The 22,986-nt window shown below is 47.2% G+C and overlaps 1 protein-coding gene across 1 annotated transcript in view; it reads right to left on the reverse strand.

Moving 5' to 3' along the window:
- The window catches only part of HUNK (hormonally up-regulated Neu-associated kinase), a 124,800-nt gene extending 102,490 nt beyond the window's left edge, over positions 1 to 22,310 (reverse strand). The window contains exon 1 of the mRNA XM_023189426.1: positions 21,827 to 22,310. Within this exon, the coding sequence (XP_023045194.1) occupies positions 21,827 to 22,087 (261 nt within the window). The 5' untranslated portion in view covers positions 22,088 to 22,310. The remainder of the gene's footprint in view (positions 1 to 21,826) is intronic.
- Between the last annotated feature and the right edge of the window lie 676 nt (positions 22,311 to 22,986).

Raw genomic sequence — 22,986 nt, forward strand, 5'->3', positions numbered from 1 at the left:
TGACCTCGTGATCCACCCGTCTCGGCCTCCCAAAGTGCTGGGATTACAGGCTTGAGCCACCGCGCCCGGCCTTGTTTTGGTTTTTTTGAGACAGGGTCTTGCTCTGTCACCCCAGCTACAGTGAGTGGTGCGATCTCAGCTCACCGCAGCCTCCAACTTCTAGGCTCAAGTGATCCTCCCACTTCAGCCTCCCAAAAGTAGCTGGGACTACAGCCCTTCACCACCACTTCTGGGTAATTTTCGTATTTTTGTAGACACAGGGTCTCCCCATGTTACCCAGGCTTGTCTCAAACCCCTGAGCTCAAAAAATCTGCCTGCCTTGGCCTCCCAAAGTGCTGGGATTACAGGTGTGAGCCACTGTGCCCAGCCCTAAGCCACACAGTTTGTAGTACTTTGTTACGGCAGCCCCAGGCAACTAATGCACATGACATCATGCTACTAGCAACAGCATTTTTTAGTTGATCACTTTAAGAGTGTTCCTAAAGAGTGAACATTTTAAGAGCTACAGAGAATAATCTTTCGGGTTCACACAAATCATATGCAAAGTAACACAAGTCATGTGTCAATATCCAACAAACAATATAAAGAGCTTTACGGACCATCCTAATAATTTTCATACATCTATATGTGTCAATGAAGAAATTCTAATAGGAACTTGGAACACCTTCTTCTTTTGATGGTGTTTTGTAGAAATATGCCAGGGAAACCAAGACAGCACTATAGGGAAAACATTTTCTTGTTTGTTTGTTTGTTTTTCTTGACCCAACATGGAATGAGACAGCACACAACACCATATGAGTCAGGAATCCAATGAGTATTACTGATTTCCTTACTCAAGGAGGACATTGTTTCCAGGTATCGTAGTATCTGGACAGAATGTGATTCATTACAGAACAGAGTTTAGTGAGGCAAGAAGTGAGAGAGAGAAACCCCAGGCTCCTACCCAGAGGAAAAAGTTACTGAAGAGGAGGATCCCATTAGAAAGTGGGTCTCGTGAATCAGGTGAAGTTTCCCAGCGTGATTCCTGAAACTGACCTCAGCTTCTGGGCCACTCAGCAAATGGAGGTGTATGAAGAGTGTGTTAGTTGGCCAGGGCTGCCGTAACAAAGGATTATAGACTGGGCGGCTCCAACAACAGAACTGTATTTTCTCACAGGTCTGGATGCCGAGAGTCTGAGATCAAAGTGTCAGCAGGGTCGTTTCTTCCTGAGGCCCCTCTCCTTGGCGTGTAGATGGCCATCTTCTCACTGTGCCTTCGCACAGTCTCTCTCTGTATGTGCGCACATCTGTGTCCAAATTTCCTCTTCTTCTAGGGACACCAGGTATATTGGATTAAGGCCCATCCAGATAACCTCATTTCACCTTAATCACCCCTTTATGATCCTATCTCCAAATGCAGTCACCTTCTGAGATACTGGGGGTTAGGACTTCAACATATGAATTTGGGGTTGAGGGTCACAATTCAGCCCACAGCAAACACCCTGACAGATATAAGACTTGTCAGGTTCAAGGTAATGCCCTCCTTCACACTGACCCTCTACTAGGGGTGTTCAGAATGACAAGAGCTCAGCAACCACCGCGAAACACACAGCAGCTCACTGGCCCTTTCGGATGCAGAAGCCACACTGGGCAACTCTATTTAAAAGGTTGCTTCAGCCTGAGCACCAGTGAGGCATGGCCCACCCAGCTGTTTGTGAGAAATCAGAAGTTACTTTCCTAATGCTGAAATTTTCCTCTGTCACACAGAGATGGATGGGCCTCTCCGATTACACACAGAGAAAGCCAAAACCACCACGTACCATTCCCAGAAAAGAAAACAGAAAAATCTCTGTTCCAAGGCTGGTTTTTCATTCTCTCCACTTGCATGTAATTGTCACAGGCCCATTATTAAATTGTCACACCATTTCCCCATCCAAGGAAGGAACAGGGCTGATAAGCAATCAGCACTTTGGGGGGAATTTTCTCTTCGAATTTGCAGACCGGAGTCTCTGGGACTTGAGTTTAACAGCTGCTTCGGCTCTTAACACACAGGAAGTCTAAGAGCCCTGGGCCCCTGCGGCAGGTTGAATGATGACTCAGGAGACACAAAGTTCACAGGTCTCATGAAGGGCATTTCCCCAAAACCCTAATTGTTACATATGCCAGAGCATGTCTTGTGTCTCCTGGGCCTTGAGTGACATAAACACACTGAATTTATTTATCATCCAAATTCTTCATCTTGCTTCTCTTTCTCTTACAGAACAAGCAACAACGCAGACTTTGCCAAAGAAAGAGACCAGGACTGATTCTGCAGATTTTTACCTGAGATTCGCTAAAATCCTGGGACACTTAATCAGTCACTGTTGGAAGAAACATGGACTTTTCCACTGTAATAGCATGAGTTCCGTGTTTGTGATTCACAGCTTAGCTCCAACTCCAGGAGGCAGGCTCCACTGGGGCAGAATTGATTCTTGAGCCTGTTCACAGTGTACTTGGTGCCCCAGACAAAAGCACCCAATGGAGGGGGCCATTTGGGGGGAAATATCCAGACCCCACTTGGCTTGCCAACTCTGTGCCCTAGAGCAAAGGATATATTTTCCTCCCGAAATGCTGTCTGTTTGCTAAATCATGCACCTTACAGCTGCATCCATTCAAACAGGAAGCCTTTGTCCAACTGAGGGGACGCCTTTTCTAATTGGCCCACTTGAGGATGTGCTTTTTTTTAATTGGTTGACCCAGAGGGGATGTCTTTTTCTAATTGGTCTGGCAAGGCACAGCTTTTCCAATGTGTAAAAAAGCCCACACAGGTTATCAGCAGCTCTGCATAAAAAGGGCCATCATTAAGTGTTCGAATGAAAATCTCCAAGTAAAGGTATCATTTGTGTTATTTTTTAAGCTAGTTACAACGGCGCAATTTCCCCAGCAGTGAGTATTCTGACATCACAGTACACCTGGCAAATGGCTTGAGATGCAGAATTCTGAGTCTAAAAATGGATTTTACGAAAATGGAAAGAGCGTTCCATGAGTGTAGAGGGAATGATCTGGAAAAAGGAGAAGTCATCAGCTATTTTCTCCTTTCTCTTTTCTTTCTTCCTTTCCCTTCCTCTAGGCCCTGGGATGACCTTTCCTTCCACAACAAAGAGGTCTTAGACATGCTTTCTTTCAAATTTGACATTTAATACTTTAAACTCCAGAATTAGCTCTAATTCAAGAAGCATTCCTGTCCCACAGGCAACAGGAAGCAATCAATATTCTATTCTCACACCAGAGGACAACTGGCAGCCAAAAGCAGTTGAAAAGGTACCAAAAAAACGCAGCCTTGGGGAAGAAGGGAGAAACCACAGGAATTGGAAACCCAGAAATTTTGGCGATAAGAATCAAAGACAAAATTCTCAACCCAGTCCCAGAATCCAAAGGGGCCTTAGATCACATTGGAAATGACAGAACCTCTAGCAAAGGGTCAGTGAAAAAATGCAGCAAGCTATCCCCAAAAACACAAACATGGGAGAAAGTGTAACCCTTAAAGGCAGTAACATGTTTTCCTGAGTGTTGAGGCAAGAGTTGCCTACCCGATCAAAAGCATGAGAATTAAATTGTCCCACAAACTTTCTCAAACCATACTAATCTGGTAACTCGTGGAGGATCATCTACCAATAGTATTCTTTCTTCCATTGTCAAAATGATTCTCTGCTGTTAAAGGACACTCAGTGGCAAAAAAGGTGACAAGGAGGTAAGGTCAGTAAGGATTCCAGTATTACACTTCTACCACGATGTCATCAATCCCAGAAATATAAGGAGATCCAATAATACCCATGTTGGGGCTCAGGACACACCAACCACCCCGAAACATGACTATAGGAGACCAGAACATGACACTCCAATTATAATTATTTGGCATAGTTTGAGCTGACTATCCTGAGAAACTGCAAACATAGAAGTAGCTCCGTAAAGCTGTTCTTCTGCAAATAATAATAATAATAATAATATCTATAAAGAAAATTTATGTATCAGGAAGAGAATTGCTCCAGGTAACTTTTGTTACCTGGAAGACTTTTATCTGCAAAACAAGACAACCTTTATTCACCACCATACATTCCTTCCCCTCATCCTCCCATAACACATCGCCACTACCCCAAAAGCCTCAAGCCCCTGTTCTTTTCTGTAGAAGCTTCCATGACCTGGCCCTTCTTGAAGTCTCATATTCTGTGGGACTCCCATGCATACTATGGCCTTAATGTGGTTTTCCTCCTTCCACTCTGTCTTATGTCAGTTTAATCTGTAGCCCAACCAAAGAAGTAGAAAGGTGGAGGGAAGACATTTTTCCCTCCTCTACATCCAGAAAGAGCAAAAAGTGAAACACAGGAGGAGGCAGAAGAGCCAGGAATAGTGAGAAGCCTTGAGGCAGGGGGCAGGGTGAATGGCAGGATGCTCCCTAGGAAGCACAGAAGCTGCCAAGAAAAGGAGGTCCAAGGCAGAGGTGGGCAAGAGGGAAGTGGAATCCCAGGAATGCAGACCTCCGGAGAGGCATTCCGGTCCTCAGGGAGGTGTTGACGGAAGAGGCGCCCCCATCATCTTTTGCCTCACCTCACTTTATCCTTAAAATAAAATGCTGTTATCTATGATAAACTGAGTGGGTATCTGTTTCTTACTACCTAAAAGACCCTAAATAATACATACTTGTAAGGCGTAAATACAACTATGAAAGTCTAAATGAAGAGAACAACTACCATTTCTTTTTTTTTTTTTCCAGAGAGAGTCTGGCTCCGTCACCCAGGCAAACGCGCGGTGGTGTGATCTCAGCTCACTGCAACCTCCGCCTCCCGGGTTCTCCTGCCTCAGCCTCCCAAGTAGCTGGGACTACAGGCATGCACCACCATGCCTGGCTAAGTTTTTGGAATCTTTTTAGTAGAGACAGGGGTCTCACCATGTTGGACAGGCTGGTCTCAAACTCCTGATCTCAGGTGACCCGCCCACCTTGGCCTCCCAAAGTGCTGGGATTACAGGCATGAGCCACCACGTCCGGCCACTGTTTCCTGACTAACACAATAATGACTGTATTTTCAGGCTATGTGCTTTACACACACACACACACACACACACACACACACTATATATATATATATATGTATTTTTTAAAAACCAAATTCTCATTGAATACCATGAGGTATGGTTGTCACCATTTTGCAGATACAGAAGCTGAAGTTTAGAGTTTTTGAATACTGTGCCCAAGACCACACAGATACCAAGTAGCAGAAAGCAGATGGGAGGCCCAAGCTGTCAGTCCCCAGAGCCTGTGCTTTAGTACGTAACACCAACAGGTTAAATCATTATGTAACACATTAGAATCTATAGTCAAATACCCCTACCCAATGCAAAGATTTTTCTGCAGACAACTATGAAACACTGGACCCACTGATCATGTATAAGACAAAACCAACAACAAGCCCTCTAGGTTACTTATGCATAAAAGCAATAAGAGAAAACTAAAGATAAAATGCTATTCGATCGATTCGACAAAACACAAAATTTCTATGTGCCTCTGCCCCCTTCCTAAAATAAAAGCACCATAAGGTGAATCAAAAGGCAAATGACCACCTGGGAGAAAATATTTGCAACATAACAAAATGTGAAATAAAGTTTAAAGCTGCTTTCTTACATATTTTAAGTTCAGCCTAATGGTTTATCTGTACACAGTGAACTGTAACCTAACTTGCATGTGTAAACAGGATCCTAACAGAATGTGTAAACCGATGTGTAATAATACATTTAATAGTATTATTAAATGTAACCTGCTCTTGTATCAATCACAGAGTCTGGGCCAATCACAGGTGTGTTCACATGTTCAAATAAGACAAATGCCAAGCTGTAAGCAATCCAGCTGCTTCTTTCTTTTCTTTTCTTTTTGGTTTGTTTGTTTGTTTGAGACAAAGTCTCACTCTGTCGCCCAGGCTGGAGGGCAGTGGCGCAATCTCCTCTCACTGCAACCTCCGTCTCCTGGGTTCAAGCTACTCTCACGCCTCAGCCACCCGAGTAACTGGGATTGCAGGGGTGGGTCACCACACCCAGCTAATTTTTGTATTTTTAGTAGAGACAGGGTTTTGCCACATTGGCCAGGTTGGTCTCAAACTCCTGACCTCAAGTGATCCACCCACCTCGGCCTCCCAAATTCCTGCGATTACAGGCATGAGCCACCACATCCAGCCTGTTTCTGTACCTCACTTCCATTTTGTCTGGTTGAGGGTCAGGACCGGGGTGTGCTCCGTTCTCAAATCATTCTTGGCTCAATTAAATCGTCAAATTTAATTTGTCTAAAGTTTTTTTTGTAAACAAAAGCTAATATCTGTAATATGAAACGAGTTTCTATAAACCAGTAAGATAAACAGGAGAAAGATGGGGGAAAATTATTAACAGTTCATAAAAGAAGAAACACATTTTCAATCAAGTACACAAATTATGATTAGCCTTACTAATTATCAAAATGCTCAGTTAAAAAGTCACTTTCATATCTGTTGTGTCACTTGGTATAACCTTTCTGAAGTGCAATGTGGCAATGTGTCAAAAGCCTTCCAACTATTTATCTTAAGGAATGACTCAGAGATGAACATACAAGGATAGTAACAGCAGTATCACGTATCCAGGGAAAATTTTGAAACAACCTCAATGTCCAACGATTGGGAACTGGATTTAAAAATCACAGCAACTCCAAATAACGGAATGCTATGCATCACCAGAAATCAAACTTTAAAAGAATATTTATCGGCTGGGCGTGGTGGCTCACGCCTGTAATCCCAGCACTTTGGGAGGCCGAGGCAGATGGATTACCTGAGGTCAGGAGTTCAAGACCAGCCGAAGCAACAAGGTGAAATCTTGTCTCTACTAAAAACACAAAAATTAGCTGGTCATGGTGGCGGGTGCCTGTAATACCAGCTACTTGGAAGGCTGACGCAGGAAAATCACTTGAACCCAGGAGACGGAGATTGCAGTGAGCTGAGACTGTGCCATTGCATATCAGCCTGAGCAACAGAGCAAGACTCTGTCTCAAAAAAAAAAAAAGGTATCTAAAACAGAAAGAGTAGATAATGCAATGTGATTAGTACAGTAACAAGTGGCAAAATTGACAATAAAAAAGTATGTATAAGTGGCCATGATTTAGATGGCAACTATCAAATATGAGCCCAAGATTTCTTTTGATCTGTTAAAAATCTCAAATATTCTGGAATATACCTGTGACAGTTAAATCACAGTATAATAAATCAGTTAAGATTTAAAGAATTTTAAAATTCTTAATGCTCAGTCAAAAATACTTCAAAATATATTATTTTAAAAATATTTATAGTTGATCATAGAAAAAATTTATATTAGACTTTTTAAAAATAAATGCGCTGTTGAGTAATATGTTACTTTGAAATCTTGAGGACATAATTCTAAGTCTGAACACTGGAAAGAAACTATCTGTTACCCCACACATTCTCCGGTACTTTCTCAGCTGCTTTAATGGCCTTTATGATAAAAAGCTCACTCCTGATCTTGGAAAAAGCATCTCAGAGTAATAAATTAGGTGGGAGTACAATAGCCATCCAGCACCTTCCCTCCAGAGAGAAATTCAAGTTTTATTATGTCAAATTGGCCTTGAAATTGCAACTACTTCTCACAAATGTTAGCTTTTAATAGAATAAAATGTCACCCTATGGGAATGACACTATGCAAACCTGGAGACGTGTTTTCAAAACAAGTTTTCGTTATTAGTATTATTAAATGTAAATGTTCAACTGAGAACTGAGTCATCGACTAGTTTCTCTAATTAAATTTTTAACCTGGAATCAAGAATGCACGGAGAAAGCTACATCAGAGCAGCAGTAATTCCAACCAAAAACCAGATTATATAAGTGATAACACTTATCTTTATCCATTTGGTTTCACTAAGGTAGGGCTCAGATAAAATGTTAAAATATTCTGATCTCAGACTCCACAGCTAACTTTCCCCAAGCTTGCTTTTCACCTGGGGCACCTTCCTCATTCCGTTTGCCTCTGATGTCCTTTCTCAGCCCAAGTGAGGACTAAGCAATGGCTTGGGAAAGTTGGTCTGGCTCCAAATCGTCCGCATAATAAGGCAAAAGCGCTGGGTATTTTGTTTTGCTTTTAGTAGGTAATCTGTGTTCATTCTCGTAGGAGGATGGTTTAATGAGGAGATTGGAAGGGACCGTTCACTGCGCGACATAGGAATGCACTTCCAGCTTCCCGATGTGATTCAAAACCTCTCTCCCCTCTGGCAGATTTTTCAACCCCCAGCGCAAAAGAGAAGTGCTAGAGATAGACTGATGCTAACCAGAGCTACCCAGAGAGCTACCAGTCCCCACTGCTTCATCATTGAGGAAGTCTGCTAACGAAAAGGTATATGTGTGTGTTTATATTTAGCATAGTATTATATAATTTATATTTAATGTTATATATAATACACAAATACATCTGTGTATATGCATGTATTTATATATATACACACACATACATTTGTGTGTGCACATACAACACCCATTTTTTGTGTGTTTGTTTGTCTGTTTGTTTTCTGAGGTGAGTTTCACTCTTGTTGCCCAGGCTGGAGTGCAATGGCCTGCAATCTCGGCTCACCGTAACCTCCGCCTCCTGGGTTCAAGCGATTCTCCTGCCTCAGCCTCCCGAGTGGCTGGGATTACAGGCATGCGCCACCACACCCAGCTAATTTTGTATTTTTAGTAGAGACAGGGTCTCACCATGTTGGATAGGCTGGTCTCAAACTCCCGATCTCAAGTGATCCACCTGCTTCGGCCTCCCAAAGTGCTGGGATTACAGGCGTGAGCCACTGCATCTGGCCTAACACACATATTATTAATAGCTCAAGCTCCTCCTCTCACAGTGAATGCATAAAGATGGTAGACCAGTACTACATATGTGAGAAAAGCACCCCTCACTCCTTGGGAGCACACATGGATGTTAGTGTTACTCACAAAAGCATCCCAGTAATGCCCAGGGCTTTGCGCTTTACTTCTTCACTGATTCATGACCTGATACGCTACTTATTAATACTATTATTTGGAAACCTGCAGTTTGGACTCCAAACACTCTGATGAAATGTTTTCCTGGGTGAATGTGGTATTGGCATTATCTCAGATCCAAGACTTCCTACATTAAACTTGAGAGAGTCCTAGGCAAACCAAGATCCTGGTCATCTCTGCAAAATCAGGATAACAGTACCTACCACAAAAGGCTGCTATGAAGAGTAAGTTGTCTTATGCAACAAAGTGTCCAAGACATGGCCCAGCAGATGGTACGAGATCCACAAATGTTCATTATTTTCGTGACCAGTAGGACCTCCTCAGGGTCAAAGCAAAAACCATGTACCCATTTCTTTCCTGCAGGTTTTTATCGATTTGGAAGGTTATGCAATCCGTGTTCTGCTGCAGATAGACAGGGGAATCACTAAGAATCCAAACTTCATTCTATCATCCCTAAACGGAGCTGGCAAGGCTCCCTGAAGGTGGTTGCAACATCCACTGTTCCTTTGTCTTTTAGCACCACGCTCTGTGCTCACGGGGCACCCACCACTGCTGCACACTCTCAAGCTGCCACACACAGAGCTCCGGCAAAGAGCCGATGGTGACAAAGAGAAGAGCTTCACGTACAAAAGCGTCTGAAGAAAGGCAGAAAGACGGCCTGACAACTTACCAAAAAGCCTTGGGGTCGAACGTAAGACAACAAGAACTCAAATAGAGGATTAAAACGGCATCGGTGATGCAGGGAGGGAGCCCAGAATGAAATCAAATGGCTCAGAAAATGGGCAAGAGAAGCAAGCAGGATTGCAAAATGTTTTGGCAGGAATGTGGCTTAGGAGACTAATAAACTTATAAAAAAAAAAAATCACAGTCAAAGACACAGACTCCAAAACTACATATATCTCCATGGGAAACATCCAAAATAAAATGTATGTTTGCAAATAGCAACTTCTCCCATCTGTTGCAGTGTTGCTACATTTTCTCAGGAAAGAGCGAGGGTCCATTAACAGTCCCCTGACACTGCAAAATATTGTCTGGTTCTGGTTGGTTACCTGTCACTCAGATACCTAGGTGCCTACCTAAATTCCTGCAGAAAACACAGCTGTTCAGGGGCCAGGAGTTTTCTACAGAGCACCAGCCACACAACCCGTTCAACATAGTCATCACCTAGACAGGCACACCCACAGCAGCAAGGAATGAGAGAAACATACAGCGCTTGCAGAACCAGAGCCTCCCAGCTTGGACATTACCCCCTAAAAGGCTGTCACATGTCTTAGGAAGATTAAACCATGCTTGGATCCATTCATAAAATATTTTCTGGCCAGGCGTGGTGGTTCATGCCTGTAATCCCAGCACTTTGGGAGGCCGAGGCAGGTGGATCACCTGAGGTCAGGAGACCAGCCTGACCAGCCTGACTCCATCTCTACTACAACTACAAAAATTAGCTGGGCATGGTGGTGTGCACCTGTGATCTCAGCTACTTGAGAGGCTGAAACAGGAGAATCGCTTGAACCTGGGAGGCGGAGGTTGCAGTGAGCCAAGATCCAGCCTGGGCAACAAGAGCGGAACTGTCTCAAAAAAAAAAAAAAAAAGACTTTTCTGAGCATATTCTCTGTACCAGAAACTATTCTTGGCACTGGGGATAGAGCAGTGGTCTCTCCTCATGGGGCTTACACTCTAGTGGGGAGACAAACACATCAACTCTAAATATATGCCATGGGATCAGGTGATGTTAAAGGTTTAATTATGTCCCCCCAAAATTCATCTGTTGCAGTCCTAACTCCAGTACCTCAGTACTTTATTTGAATACAAGGTCTTTTTTTTTTTTTTTTTTTTTTGAGAGTCTCATTCTGTCTCCCAATTTGGAGTGCAAGGGCACAATCTCGGCTCACTGCAACTTCCGCCTCCCAACCAGGCTCATGTGATTCTCATGCCTCAGCTTCCCGAGTAGATGGGTTTACAGGTGTGCACCACCACGACCAGATAACTTTTGTATTTTTCATAGAGACAGGGTTTCACCTTGTTGGCCAGACTGGTCTCAAACTCCTGACCTCAGGTGATCTGCCTTCCTGGGCTTCCCAAAGAGCTAAGATTATAGGCATGAGCCTCTGCGCCCAGCCCCCTGAATATGAGGTCTTTAGAGAAGTAATCAAGTTAAAGTGTGGTCATTAAGGTGGGCCCTGATCCAATTTGAACTGGTGTCCTTACCAAAAGGGAACATAGGCCAGGTGTGGTGGCTCACGTCTGTAATCCCAGCATTTTGGGAGGCTGAGGCGGGTGGGTCACGAGGTCAGGAGTTCAAGACCAGCCTGACCAACATGGTGAAATGGTCTCTACTAAAAATACAAAAATTAGCCGGGTGTGGTGGCACGCACCTGTAATCCCAGCTACTCAGGAGGCTGAGGCAGGAAAATCACTTGAACCTGGGAGGCAGAGGTTGCAGTGAGCCAATATTGTGCCACTACACAACAGCCTGGGCAACAGAGCAAGTCTCCATCTCAAAAAAAAAAAAAGAAAAGAAAAGGGAACATTTGTATAGAGAGAGACAGACACATGTGGAGGGCAGACGATGTAAAGAGACACAGGAAGAAGACAGCCATGGATAAGCCGAGGAGCGGGACATGGAACAGATCCTTCCTGCACAGCCTCGCAAGGACCCACCCTGCCAACACCCTGATTTTGGACTTCCAGCCTCCAGAATGAGAAACAGTAAGGCCTTGCTGTTCCAGCCCCCAGATCTGCGGTGCTCTCTTATGGCAGCCCTAGCAAACCAGTCCAAGTGGGGAGGAGGGACAAAGCAGAGAGTGACAGGGGACAGAGCATTCAGAGATGGTCGTCAGGCCGAGGCCACAGGAATTCCAACAGCAGACCAGGGCTACTCCTCAGAGGGCTTCTCAAGTAGACAAAGCCCCTCAAAGAGTCCCAAGGTGCACTGCCACACACATGCATTACTGTATTAATACTCGGCTTAGTACATTTTAAGTCCAAGTTACGTAGTGGCTCTTGCTCCCTGAAAGGTTTTCATTTCCCTCGATACTCCCCCTTTCTCTTTCTTCTCAACCACTGTCTTAGTCAGCTTGGGCTGGTGTAACATAATACCATAGACTGGATGCCTTATAAAGAACAGACAATTTGGCCAGGCATGGTGACTCGTGCCTGTAATCCCAGCACTTTGGAGACCGAGGCGGGTGGATCACCTTAGGTCAGGAGTTTGAGACCAGCCTGACCAACATGGCGAAACCCCATCTCTACTAAAAATAAAAAAATTAGCGGGGCATGGTGGCACGCACCTGTAGTCCCAGTTACTCAGGAGGCTGAGACAGAAGAATCACTTGAACCCAGAAGGTGGAGGTTGCATTGAGCCAAGATGGTGCCGTTGTACTCCAGCCTGGCCAACAAAGAGTGACACTCATCAAAAAAAAAAAAAAAAAAAAAAGGCAGACATACCTTTCTCACAGTTCTGGAGGCTGGGAAGTCTAACCCTAACACACCAGCAGATCCAGTGTCTGATGAGGGCCTGTTTTCTGGCTCATAGAAATGGCATCTTTTCTCTGAGTCCTCATATGGTAGAAGGGCAAACAAGCTCCTTTAGGCACCCTTTATTTACTTTTTTTTTTTTTTGAGACAGAGTTTTGCTCTTGTCACCCAGGCTAGAGTGCAATGTCATGATCTTGGCTCACTGCAACCTCTGCCTTCCAGGTTCAAGCAATTCTCCTGCCTCAGCCTCCCGAGTAGCTGGGATTACAGGTGCCCACCACCACGCCTGGATAATTTTTGTCTTTTTAGTAGAAATGGGGTTTCACCATGTTGGTCAGTCTGGTCTCAAGCTCTGGACCTCAAGTGATCCACCCACCTCAGCCTCCCAAAGTCTGGGATTACAGGTGTGAGCCACCAGGCCTGGCTTTTTTTTTTTTTTTTTTTCACTACAACCTCAGTGAGGCACCTATTATAAGGGCACTAATCCCATTTATGAGGGTAGACTCATCACCTCCCAAAGGCCCCATCTCCAAATACCATCACACTGGAGGTTTGAATTTCAACAAAAGAATTTTGGGGGACACAAACATTCTGATCATAGCAACCACCCACCATAAACGGTACCACCTTTCCCATGAAGAGATGATGAGACATGGATTCACAGTTGTTCTACTTAAACCAGCAAGAGTCAAAGATTTCCAAAGATCATCCCACACAGTATCATGCCTCTCCCTTGCAATCCAGGCAAGGTAAGGGTGGGGGCAGAATCAAGGGTGCTTAGTCCAGGGCCATGGTTGCAGAACCTACCTGCCTAGCCTGAGTGTGTATAATCTGCAACTTTAGCCCAACTGGCACTGGTGTTAACAAACCAAGGTGATCCAAACCCTCAGCCCAGTAATCTGCAGATCTCCATTTAGTCAGCAGAGCCAACAAGGATGGGCAACAAAGCAGTGGCTCTTACTATTTTAGAGATAAATAACTCCATTTAGAATATGATGAAACCCATGGACCCTCTCTTCAGAAATATGTTTACATGCACACAAATGATAGGGCTCCGTAGACCTTCAAAACTTATCAATTATTCTTCTCTAGTTCATGAACTCCCAAGAAATAATTTCTGCAAATGGCAAGAACCACAAAGAAAAAGAGAAAGAATAATGGGGAGCGAGGGAAGATGGTAGACACTGCAAAATACATCACTCAAAGAGGACTAATTTCCTTAACAGATAAAGAGCTCCTACAAATCAATAAGAAAAAGGCCAAACACCCAAAAGAAAAGTGGGGAATGGACATGAACAATGAACAGAAATGAAGTACAAACAGTTGAGAAGGTATGAAAATATACTCAACTCCCATGTCAATAAGAGAAACAATAAATAAAACAAAATACCCTGTTTAATACACTAGATTGGCAAAGATCAAAATGAGTACCCTGTTGGCTGACATGTGGAAAAGCAAACACTCCCATACCAGATCAGTGTGATTAGAAGTTGGGAACCCTTATAAATTATAAGGGTTACAAATGTGATTATAAATTGCCAACGTCTATGGCAGGCAGTTTGGCAATACTTACCAACAGTTAAAACAGACATACCTTTTGGCCTAAGACTAGGAATTTACCCCTCAGATACACTGAAGGGTCACATTTATAAAGTGACAAATGGAAACTGATATTTACCACACTATGGTTTGTAACAAAAAAAAAATTATGTACTACCTAAATGTCCATCAACAAGGGATGATTAAGTCAACACGATTCCTCTACACAGTGACTACTATGCAATAATTAATTAACATAAAGAGTGAGGCAATTTTGTAGTAGTCATGGGGAAGGATGCTCAAGACATATTGCTAAGTGAAAAAGCAAGATAATGAACAGCATGTACAGTTTAAAAATACATCTGCCCTGGTGGGTGGGAGGGATGGATGAAGAGAAGCTGGTTCATGGTTACAAACATACATAGATAGAAGAACTAAATTCTAATGTTTGTTAGGGTGACTATACTTAGCAGCAATACTTTGTATATTTCAAGGTAACTAGAATAGAGGACTTGAAATGATACCAACCCATGGAAATGAATACTCAGGTGATGGACATGTCGATTCTCTGGCTAGATCATTACACATTCTATGCATGTAACACTCACAGGTACCCCACAAATATGTAAAATATTTTGTATCAATAAAAGAAGAAAAATCTGCCCATACCTACACATTTACAAATATGTATGTGGGTTTCTATGCATATAGGGTATCTCTGGAGTGATACACAAGGACTAGGAAGAGGGGTGACCTCTCACAAGAAGACCCAGGAACTGAAGAGCCCAGATAAGAAGCAGTTACTTCTCTCTGCAAACCCTCTCAGAACCTTTGAATTTCAGACCATGTGTCTGTATTACCAGTTCCAAAACTTAACCAAACACATCTTGCAAACACAAAGATGATTAAAAACCAAAAAGAACCCAGTGATTAGAAGTTGCATAGCTAGGGCAGAGTGGCCACCGTAAGAGTGCTAAGAGGATGTTAACAGGTGGCTCTACCCTGAATAGTTATTTTCGTCCATGAGAATGTCCCAAACTGTTACTCTACTCATCAAAAATCCAAATTCCCACAACTCCTTCCACAACTTTTCCCACCACTCACAAGTGATGGGGGAGGGAGCGTCTCTTCCCAGGAAAGTGCCACTGTCTCTGAAGTAGGCATGCTGGGCCACAACTTGGCCCAACTCTCAGTTGCCCCAGAGTTCTCAGGAAAAAAAACCCATAGAGCATATAAAGGGAGCTTTCAACCTTGTAAGTACCAAGAAACACAGCAGAGCCCTGATGGTTCTAACCTAAGAGAAATGTGAGGCCAGAAAATTTCCCAGCGTGTGGCACATGGAATCTGCTAATGAGATGCCACGCCGGCTGCTCCCTCATTTCAGGGTGAGAGACCACAATCGAGCTGCAAGGTAGGGCAGGATGAAGAGAAGCTGGTTCATGGGTACAAACATACATAGATAGAAGGACTAAATGTTAAAGTTTGCTACGGGGACTATACTTACCAGCAATACTTTGTATATTTCTTTGTTGTTGTTGTTGGTGGTGGTGGTGGTGTTGAGATGGAGTTTTCGCTCTTGTTGCCCAGGCTGGAGCACAGTGGCACAATCTCGGCTCACTGCAACCTCCACCTCCCTGGTTCAAGTGATTCTCCTGCCTCAGCCTCCCAAGTAGCTGGGATTACAGGCACACACCACCATGCCTAGCTAATTTTTTTGTATTTTTAGTAGAGATAGGGTTGCACCATGTTGGCCAGGTCTCAAACTCCTGACCTCAGGTGATCCACCCTCGGCCTCCCGAAGTGCTGGGATCACACGCGTGAGCCACCACGCCTGGCCATACCTTGTATATTTCAAGGTAACGAGATGAGAGGACTTGATACCAACACATGGAAATGATGACTACGCACATCCAAGTGGGCATGGAAAAGATGCCCACGTTGTCTATGGTCCATAGGGTATGGACTCAGATGAAGAACCCTGGACTCTGGCCCTGTTTCAGTAAACAGCAAACGCTGGGCTGTACCCCCAGATTCCCCATCAGTGCTGAAGAACTGACTCCCCCAGGAGTGAGCTCTCCCCAGGAACCGCCCTCAGCAACTGTCCTGTCCAAGGCCATGCCCCTTGCCTGGGCAGCCCCCATCAAGGACTGGCCCATGCAGAAATATAAATCCCAGTCCTCGCATCCCAAGTTGGCCAGCTCTGAAGGGCCAGCTCAGCTCCAGCACTCACCACAGCATGAGCGGGGGCTTTGGCTGAGAGCGGTATTGGAGCCCAGCTTCTGCCTCTGCCTAGTGCTGCTTTGCCCCTTTCCTTGCAGAGGTCAGTTCTGAGACTAATCCCTAAAAGCACATTCTTCTCCTTCCCAGGATCTGCTTGCCAGGAAATGAGCCACAAGCCAATACTGACAGTCTAAAAAGGCGCCGGGGCTTGAACGATGCTCCCCCAAAAGATACCTTCAAGTCCCCTCGGTGCCTGTGGATACGATCTTCTTTGGAAATAGGGACTTTGTCGATGTCATCGAGTTAAAATGAGGCAATTCTGGATGAGGGTGCACCTCCATCCCATGCCTGGTGTCCTTATAAAGAGACAGGAAGAGATTAAGAGACAGAAGAGACAGTCAGAGGGAGGAAGACTGTGTGAAGACAGACACAGAGACGGAGTGCCGCAGTCATAAGCCAGAAAATGCCACCACCAGAAGCTAGAAAGAGGGAAGGAAGGATCCTCCCTGTGGCTACAGAAGGAGCACGGCCCTGCCGACATCTTGGTTTTGGATTTCTGGCCTCCAGAACTGCGAGAGAATAAATTTCTGTTGTTGAAGCCACACAGTGTGCGGTAATTTGTTAGAACCATCCTAGCAAACTCATAGAGAATGTCAGCGAGAAGAGCTACTCAGGGCACCCTTCTACATAATCAATGCAGGCAAGAACACCCACAAGCTTACCCACCCCAGGGCTGCTGCAGGCAGCTAACCAGAATGTGCACGGGAGGGGGACCCTGAAGAAAACCATACAACACTGTAGCACTGGGCTGGTGCTGATGATGGAGGAGAGGGAACAGCTCTCTCGAATTCACAGAGGCGTCCCTCTGCTCGGGGACTATTCAGGCCCTGTGTTTCTAGCTCTTTCCTGCTGGTCATCTTACCACCCAGCGGTACCTCCTATCAGAAAGCGTGAAATTCAATTCAGGTCAGCACTTAGACCTGGGCTGAGTAGAGAAAGAAGTTTCACCCATCAGCTAAAATAAGGCCTAGGGATTATCTACGGGTCTCAATTAGCCAAGAGAACAGGTCTCTCCATTACCATAAATAATCGACAGAGGGAATATATGCTCCAAGGCAAATGATACCCTGTGCCCAAGCCACCTTCCCACAGAGAACACCACAACCTGTCCCTCTCTTCCGGGGCACATGGCTGCCACTCCCCACCCCTTCTGGGCAGATAAACCCTGGGACCGATGATGGCCGCGCTGACCTCCGATAGCTGGCAGCATGCAGAATTCTACAGTCTCACAGACTTGAGTCAGATTGGTATGCACGGGTAGCTACAGCCGTGACTCAACACCTGCAGAGAAAATGTAGGGTTGTACTCCTCTCCATAGGCACCGTTTCTGCACTGTTGCGCTGACTCAAAGCACCCTTTGAAGTCCATAGGACCTGTATCAATGAACACTAGGAACCAGACCCTACGTGCCAATTTCCATCATTCACAAGTACTTCAAAAAGATGAGGCAGAGCAGGAAGTTCAAAAGAATCCGCCCGCAACTGCAGAATGCAATCTCCGAAATTACAGGCAGTGCCTTGTCACACAGGGCACACCAAGCAGGTGCTTTGCAAATGCCTCCTTCTTGCCAAGAAGTCCCTGCCAAGGATTAATAGGAATTTCCAGTTCTCTAAGCATTTCTTGTTCCTCAAAGCGATTACCCCTAAATTTCTAGCACTTCAAAAATACAGGATTTAGCACCTGTTTGTTTCAGAAATACTTGCTAAAAACAGATCTGCCAAAAGGCCACCTCTAAAATTAGTCATATTTCCTGCTCTGAAAAACATAGTAAATCGTATTTTTAGTAACTCCTTCACTCCAGGTATCTGGCACTGTGGTGCTCTAAGCATGATCACTGGCAAGTTAGTAAGCAGGCAAGCCTTATTCTTAGCCTAAAAATAGTTCCGATGGAAGTGACAAGCAGGCTTATTATTTTTTAACCAAGGGTTAGAACAAGATACTTCAACATCTTAACCAATCATTTTATATACTCAACTTTGTATCTCAGTGAGACTCAATCACAAAAGAAGGTAACGGTGGCATGGACTGTCTGTTCTTGTTTTGTAGTTTGCCTGCCTACAATATCTGAGATACACCTACTCTTTTCTCAATTCAGCTTTTCCAACTATATTTTTTCAACTTTTATCAATTTTTTACAAAACGTAATAACCTGTCATGCGCCAGAGACCATGCCTATCCTGGTTCATGGTATCATGAACCAACACCAGGGTTCCTGCAATTCTCGTGTGTCAGCCATCCAAGCAGCTGGGACTACAGGTGTGTGTCACCACACCCAGCTAATTTTTGTATTTTTAGTAGAGATTGGGCTTCTCCATGTTGGCCAGGCTGGTCTCAAACTCCTGACCTCAAGTGATCCACCGGCCTCGGCCTCCCAAAGTGCTGAGATTACAGGCATGAGCCACCATGTCTGGCCACTAAATCAAACTTCTAAGGAATTATCTAAATATATTGCTGACGACAAAGGACCATTGTTTTACTGATTCCTTACAAACATTATTTATAATGTCTGTATTAAGAAACATTATACGTGGTTTCTAAGTTGCTTCTATTTTAAGTTTAATGTTTATAGAAATTTAAAATCTTAAACTCTTTTTTTTTTTTTTTTGAGATGGAGTCTCATTCCGTCACCCACGCTAGAGTGCAGTGGCACAATCTAGGCTCGCTGCAACCTCCACCTCCCAAATTCAAGCAATTCTCCTGCCGCAGCCTCCCAAGTAGCTGGGATTACAGGTGTGCACCACCACATCTGGCTATTTTTTGTATTTTTAGTAGAGACAGGGTTTCACCATGTTGGCCAGGCTGATCTAGAACTCCTGACCTCAAGTGATCCACCCACCTTGGCCTCCCAAAGTGTTAGGAATGGCCTTAGTTAGGCAATACCCAAAACTAGAGTGGGGATGGGGACTCATTTTAATTTAGCAATCCTTCTCAGAGTCAAGCATACACACACACACACACACACACACACACACACAACCATTTTAATCCCTACAATCTGCTAAAACCCAAATCTATTAGTTAAGCATTAACTGTGCTGGATTTGGGAGATAAATGCTATTAATGACACCATTGTTTCTTTAAAGCCAGCGACTGAGTGAACTAAAATCCAGATTTCTCCCAATGCCTGCAATCCCTGAAGCACTGATTCTCCCCGCGGGGGAGAAGCATCCCAGGAAACCAAGTTTTTCCAACACGGGCATCTCTCCCCTGCCTCCTTCTCCACCCGAAGAACCACCATCCTTAACCGCAGTCCATCAGTGGGCCCAGGGGAGCAATTTCACATCCAATTAACATCTCCTGCCATTGCAACAATCAAGTGAGATTCATCATTTAAGAAAGATAAAACGGGAGGGAAAGGGGAGTGGGCACCTGGGGGAGGCAGCGAGTCTCTTCATGTGAATCCTATTTGGGCAGGAATTCCCTGCAGGTCGGGCTTCCCAATAGGCCCAGCACAGAGCTCCAGAACCTCAGCGCTGGCTGAGCTCTGAATCCACCCCCAGGCAGTTCAGCCCAAGCCAAGAGTTTTATGGTGCAAAAATGCGCTGCTACAGAGCCAGAGGCACAGCACAACACAGCAAAGTGGAGAGAAGCCAGAAGTCTGCAGCAGGGCAGGCGAGAAGAATGTACTTGCAGTGCTTGCCATTACGTTGTCAGCATAAAGACTCGCCTCTTTCTGTTATGTTTAGAGAGGAAATATGCACGACCAGACTGAATCCTATATGTTTCCAGTGAAAATAAACTTCCATCGCCAGTGCCAACAGGAATTTACACAGGGCCAGGAGAAGTGAGCTCACTCTAATTAGCCGACTGTGTGGCCTCACAGCATCCTTGCGCCCTGAACGGACTGGCAATGTGGAAGTCAGACAGCTCACTACGAAACGAATCGGATGGAATCGAAGAGTAAAAGTGTGCCTCGCTCCCTGCGGACTAGAACGAGGTTTGGAGGTTTTTCCTTTTTTTTGAAGAGTTACTGAAGTTTATACTGAACACATGGGAATGCAGGCACTTTTAAAAACTACTCACTTTAACCCCACGTACCCATAATAAAGGAGTGCTCACTCAGAACGGCTGTAGGGAATACAGGGAAAATGGCAAGGGTGACAGCGACCTGCACTCACAGGCAAGAGGCTCCAAGACAAAGTGGGGAAATGGGGAGAGGGGAACTAAAGGTGGGGTGAGGCTGGTCACAGGCAAAAAGGGCAGGTTGGCCCTGTGACCAGGGGTTTCACAGGGCAGCCCTAGGCTGGGCAGAGGTCCCCAGGAGGAAGGCAGAGGACTTGGCTCCCACACCACCTGCTCGGTTGGGAAGTGAACTCCGTCTTCCCTCCTTGCGGCTCACGGCTGACGCCTCCCTGACCCACAGACCACATAAAGGAGCGGGTCCCCCTCCAGGGCTGAGCCACCCCCAGCCTGGAGGCAGCCTTGAGCCCGAGATGACAGGAGCTTGGGGCAGCTCCAGCCTGGATTGGCTCTGAGCTCTGGCAGCTCCAGCCTGGGGTGACCTGGCCTCAAAAGCAAGTCACCAGCTTTTGGGTTTCTTCTCACAGCTCTAAATGACACCTTCCATCTACCTGCCCCTCGCCTGGCAAGGGTTCACAATCATCTAACTTCCAGCAAGGCTGGCGAGGCGCCCCTTTCGGTCTCGGGGAGGTCCCCTTTCCCTTCCCCTCTTCTAGAAAGATAAGAAGGCATCTCCCAGTCTCTGGGGAGGTATCTGTAGTTCTGCTCCTGCCAGTAGCAGGGTCTACACTGCAGTTCCCACCCTGAGGCTGGAGGGCACAGAGAAGCTGGGGGAACCGAGAGAAGGGGATGAGACGGAGAGAAGCGGATGAGAACGGCGGGGATGAGAATGGTGGGTGGTATGGGCGGCAGGGGTGGGAAGGTTGAGTGGATGGAGAGGAGCACAGGTTGAGGGATGCACAGGTGGAGGGCGGAAGCACAAACCCTAGCCTGAGCACGAAAAATTCCCTAGCTGCTGTAGTCCACAGGTGGGGAGGAATGCAGGATCTCAGCCTTCCCCCACCTCCTCCCAGAGCCCAGGACGGGGATCAGACTCTAAGCTCCCCCAGAGGATGGCTGTTAGCTTTACGGCTCCCCCCGCCCCCGACATAAGAGCCCAACTCCTCTAGCCTTGGTTCCCGCCTCGCCACGGATCCGCAGCCCCTGCCCGCCCGGAGGGCAGACAGGCCCCATCCCGCCCCCCGCGCTGGTGTCCGCCAGGCGGCGCCCTTCCACTTGCAGAACTGCGGCGCGGGACGCTTCCCCCAGCACTGCCGTCCACTCCCCAGCCCCCAGCCCCCAGCCCCCGGGCAGCTGACCCCAGGCCGCCCTTCGGGAAAGGCTGCAAGGGGTTGAGTGCGCGTTTGGCTCGACCCCTCTTTTAACCCAACAGGAAAGCCGGGCAGAGAGGGAAGGCGCTCGGCCCGGGACTGTGCACTGGGACTCCCAGTGCAGTGCTCCCCGCGAGGTCCTGGCCGCCGACTCCCGCCCCTGTCCCCCAGCCTCACGGCGCCCGGGCGACTCACCTTCTCCCCGGTCAGCACGTGCAGCCCCTCGCGCACCTTGGCGAAGGAGCCCTCGCCCAGCTTCCTACTGCCGATGAGGTAGTTGCCCACGCGCTTGTGGTGCTGGAAGTCGCGGAGCCGCTCGCGGGGCACGCCGCTCACCCAGGCCGGCAAAAAACTTCCCTCGCAGGCCGCCGCCGGCCTGGCCGCGTCCTCCGCGCCGCCGCCGCCCCCAGGCGCCGCCGGCTCCCCCAGGAGCCCGTCTCCCGCCGCCGCCGGCATCCCGCTCGCCCGCGGCCCGCGCGGCTCCGGCTGGGCTCCCGCGCTCGCAGCTCCTCCTCCCCAGGCTCCTCGGCTCCCCCGGCTCCTTCGGCTTCTCCCGCCGCCGCCCTGGGCCCAGCCCCGCCCGGGTCTCCGCACCCCGCGCCCGGGGCCGCTGCGATCACGCCCCCCGCGCCGCCAAGCCTGGCGCGCAGACAATAGCGGCCGCCCAGGGGACGCGGGACCGGGGACCCCGCCCCCAAAAGTTCTTCCGCGGAGGGTCGCCTGGGCCCCTTTCAGGACAACAGGATTCCGCCCCGGGTCCCGTCCAGGAGGCTAATGACAGTCGTCCTGCTCGGGCGCGCGGGGTGGGGCGCGGTCCGGCGGCGCCTGGGTCCCAGGGTCCGGGTGCCTGGGTGCCTGGGTCCCGGAGCCCGGGCGCCTCCGCCTCGCCGCCGCCGTCTGGCCCGCACGGGCTCGGGTCCGGCTCCCGCGATTGCTCCTAGCAGTGCGCTGGGCGGCCGCTCCCGCCGAAGAGAAGCGTGGGGCGGGCTGCAGGCGCCCTCTGGAAGGCAGCAGAAGAAAGCCCCATTCAGTTTGAATTTGCAGAAATTTAATCCGGTCGCGGGCGGCGGGAACAGATGCGAGCTCCACGCCGCAGCCCGTGCACTTTCAAATCCCTAGTAGCCCCTCCTTCCCCGCGCGCCACAGTCAAACTCGACCCTCGCTCGAGAGGGGAGGGCCCGGGGAGGGGAGCGGTGGAGTGGACGCAGGAGCCACCTGAGCGCCAGACTGGGAGATCCTGCGCGGCCTCGGAGGCGCGCGCTCCCGGGCCGCCCAGGTCGGGCCGCCTCCGGCTGCGCCTCTCGCCCGGAATCTGGGCTTGGGTTTTCTGGACCTTTCGGCGGTAAAATCCCCCA

This window comes from Piliocolobus tephrosceles, chromosome 19, assembly GCF_002776525.5.
Source record: "Piliocolobus tephrosceles isolate RC106 chromosome 19, ASM277652v3, whole genome shotgun sequence".
Lineage (NCBI taxonomy): Eukaryota > Metazoa > Chordata > Mammalia > Primates > Cercopithecidae > Piliocolobus > Piliocolobus tephrosceles.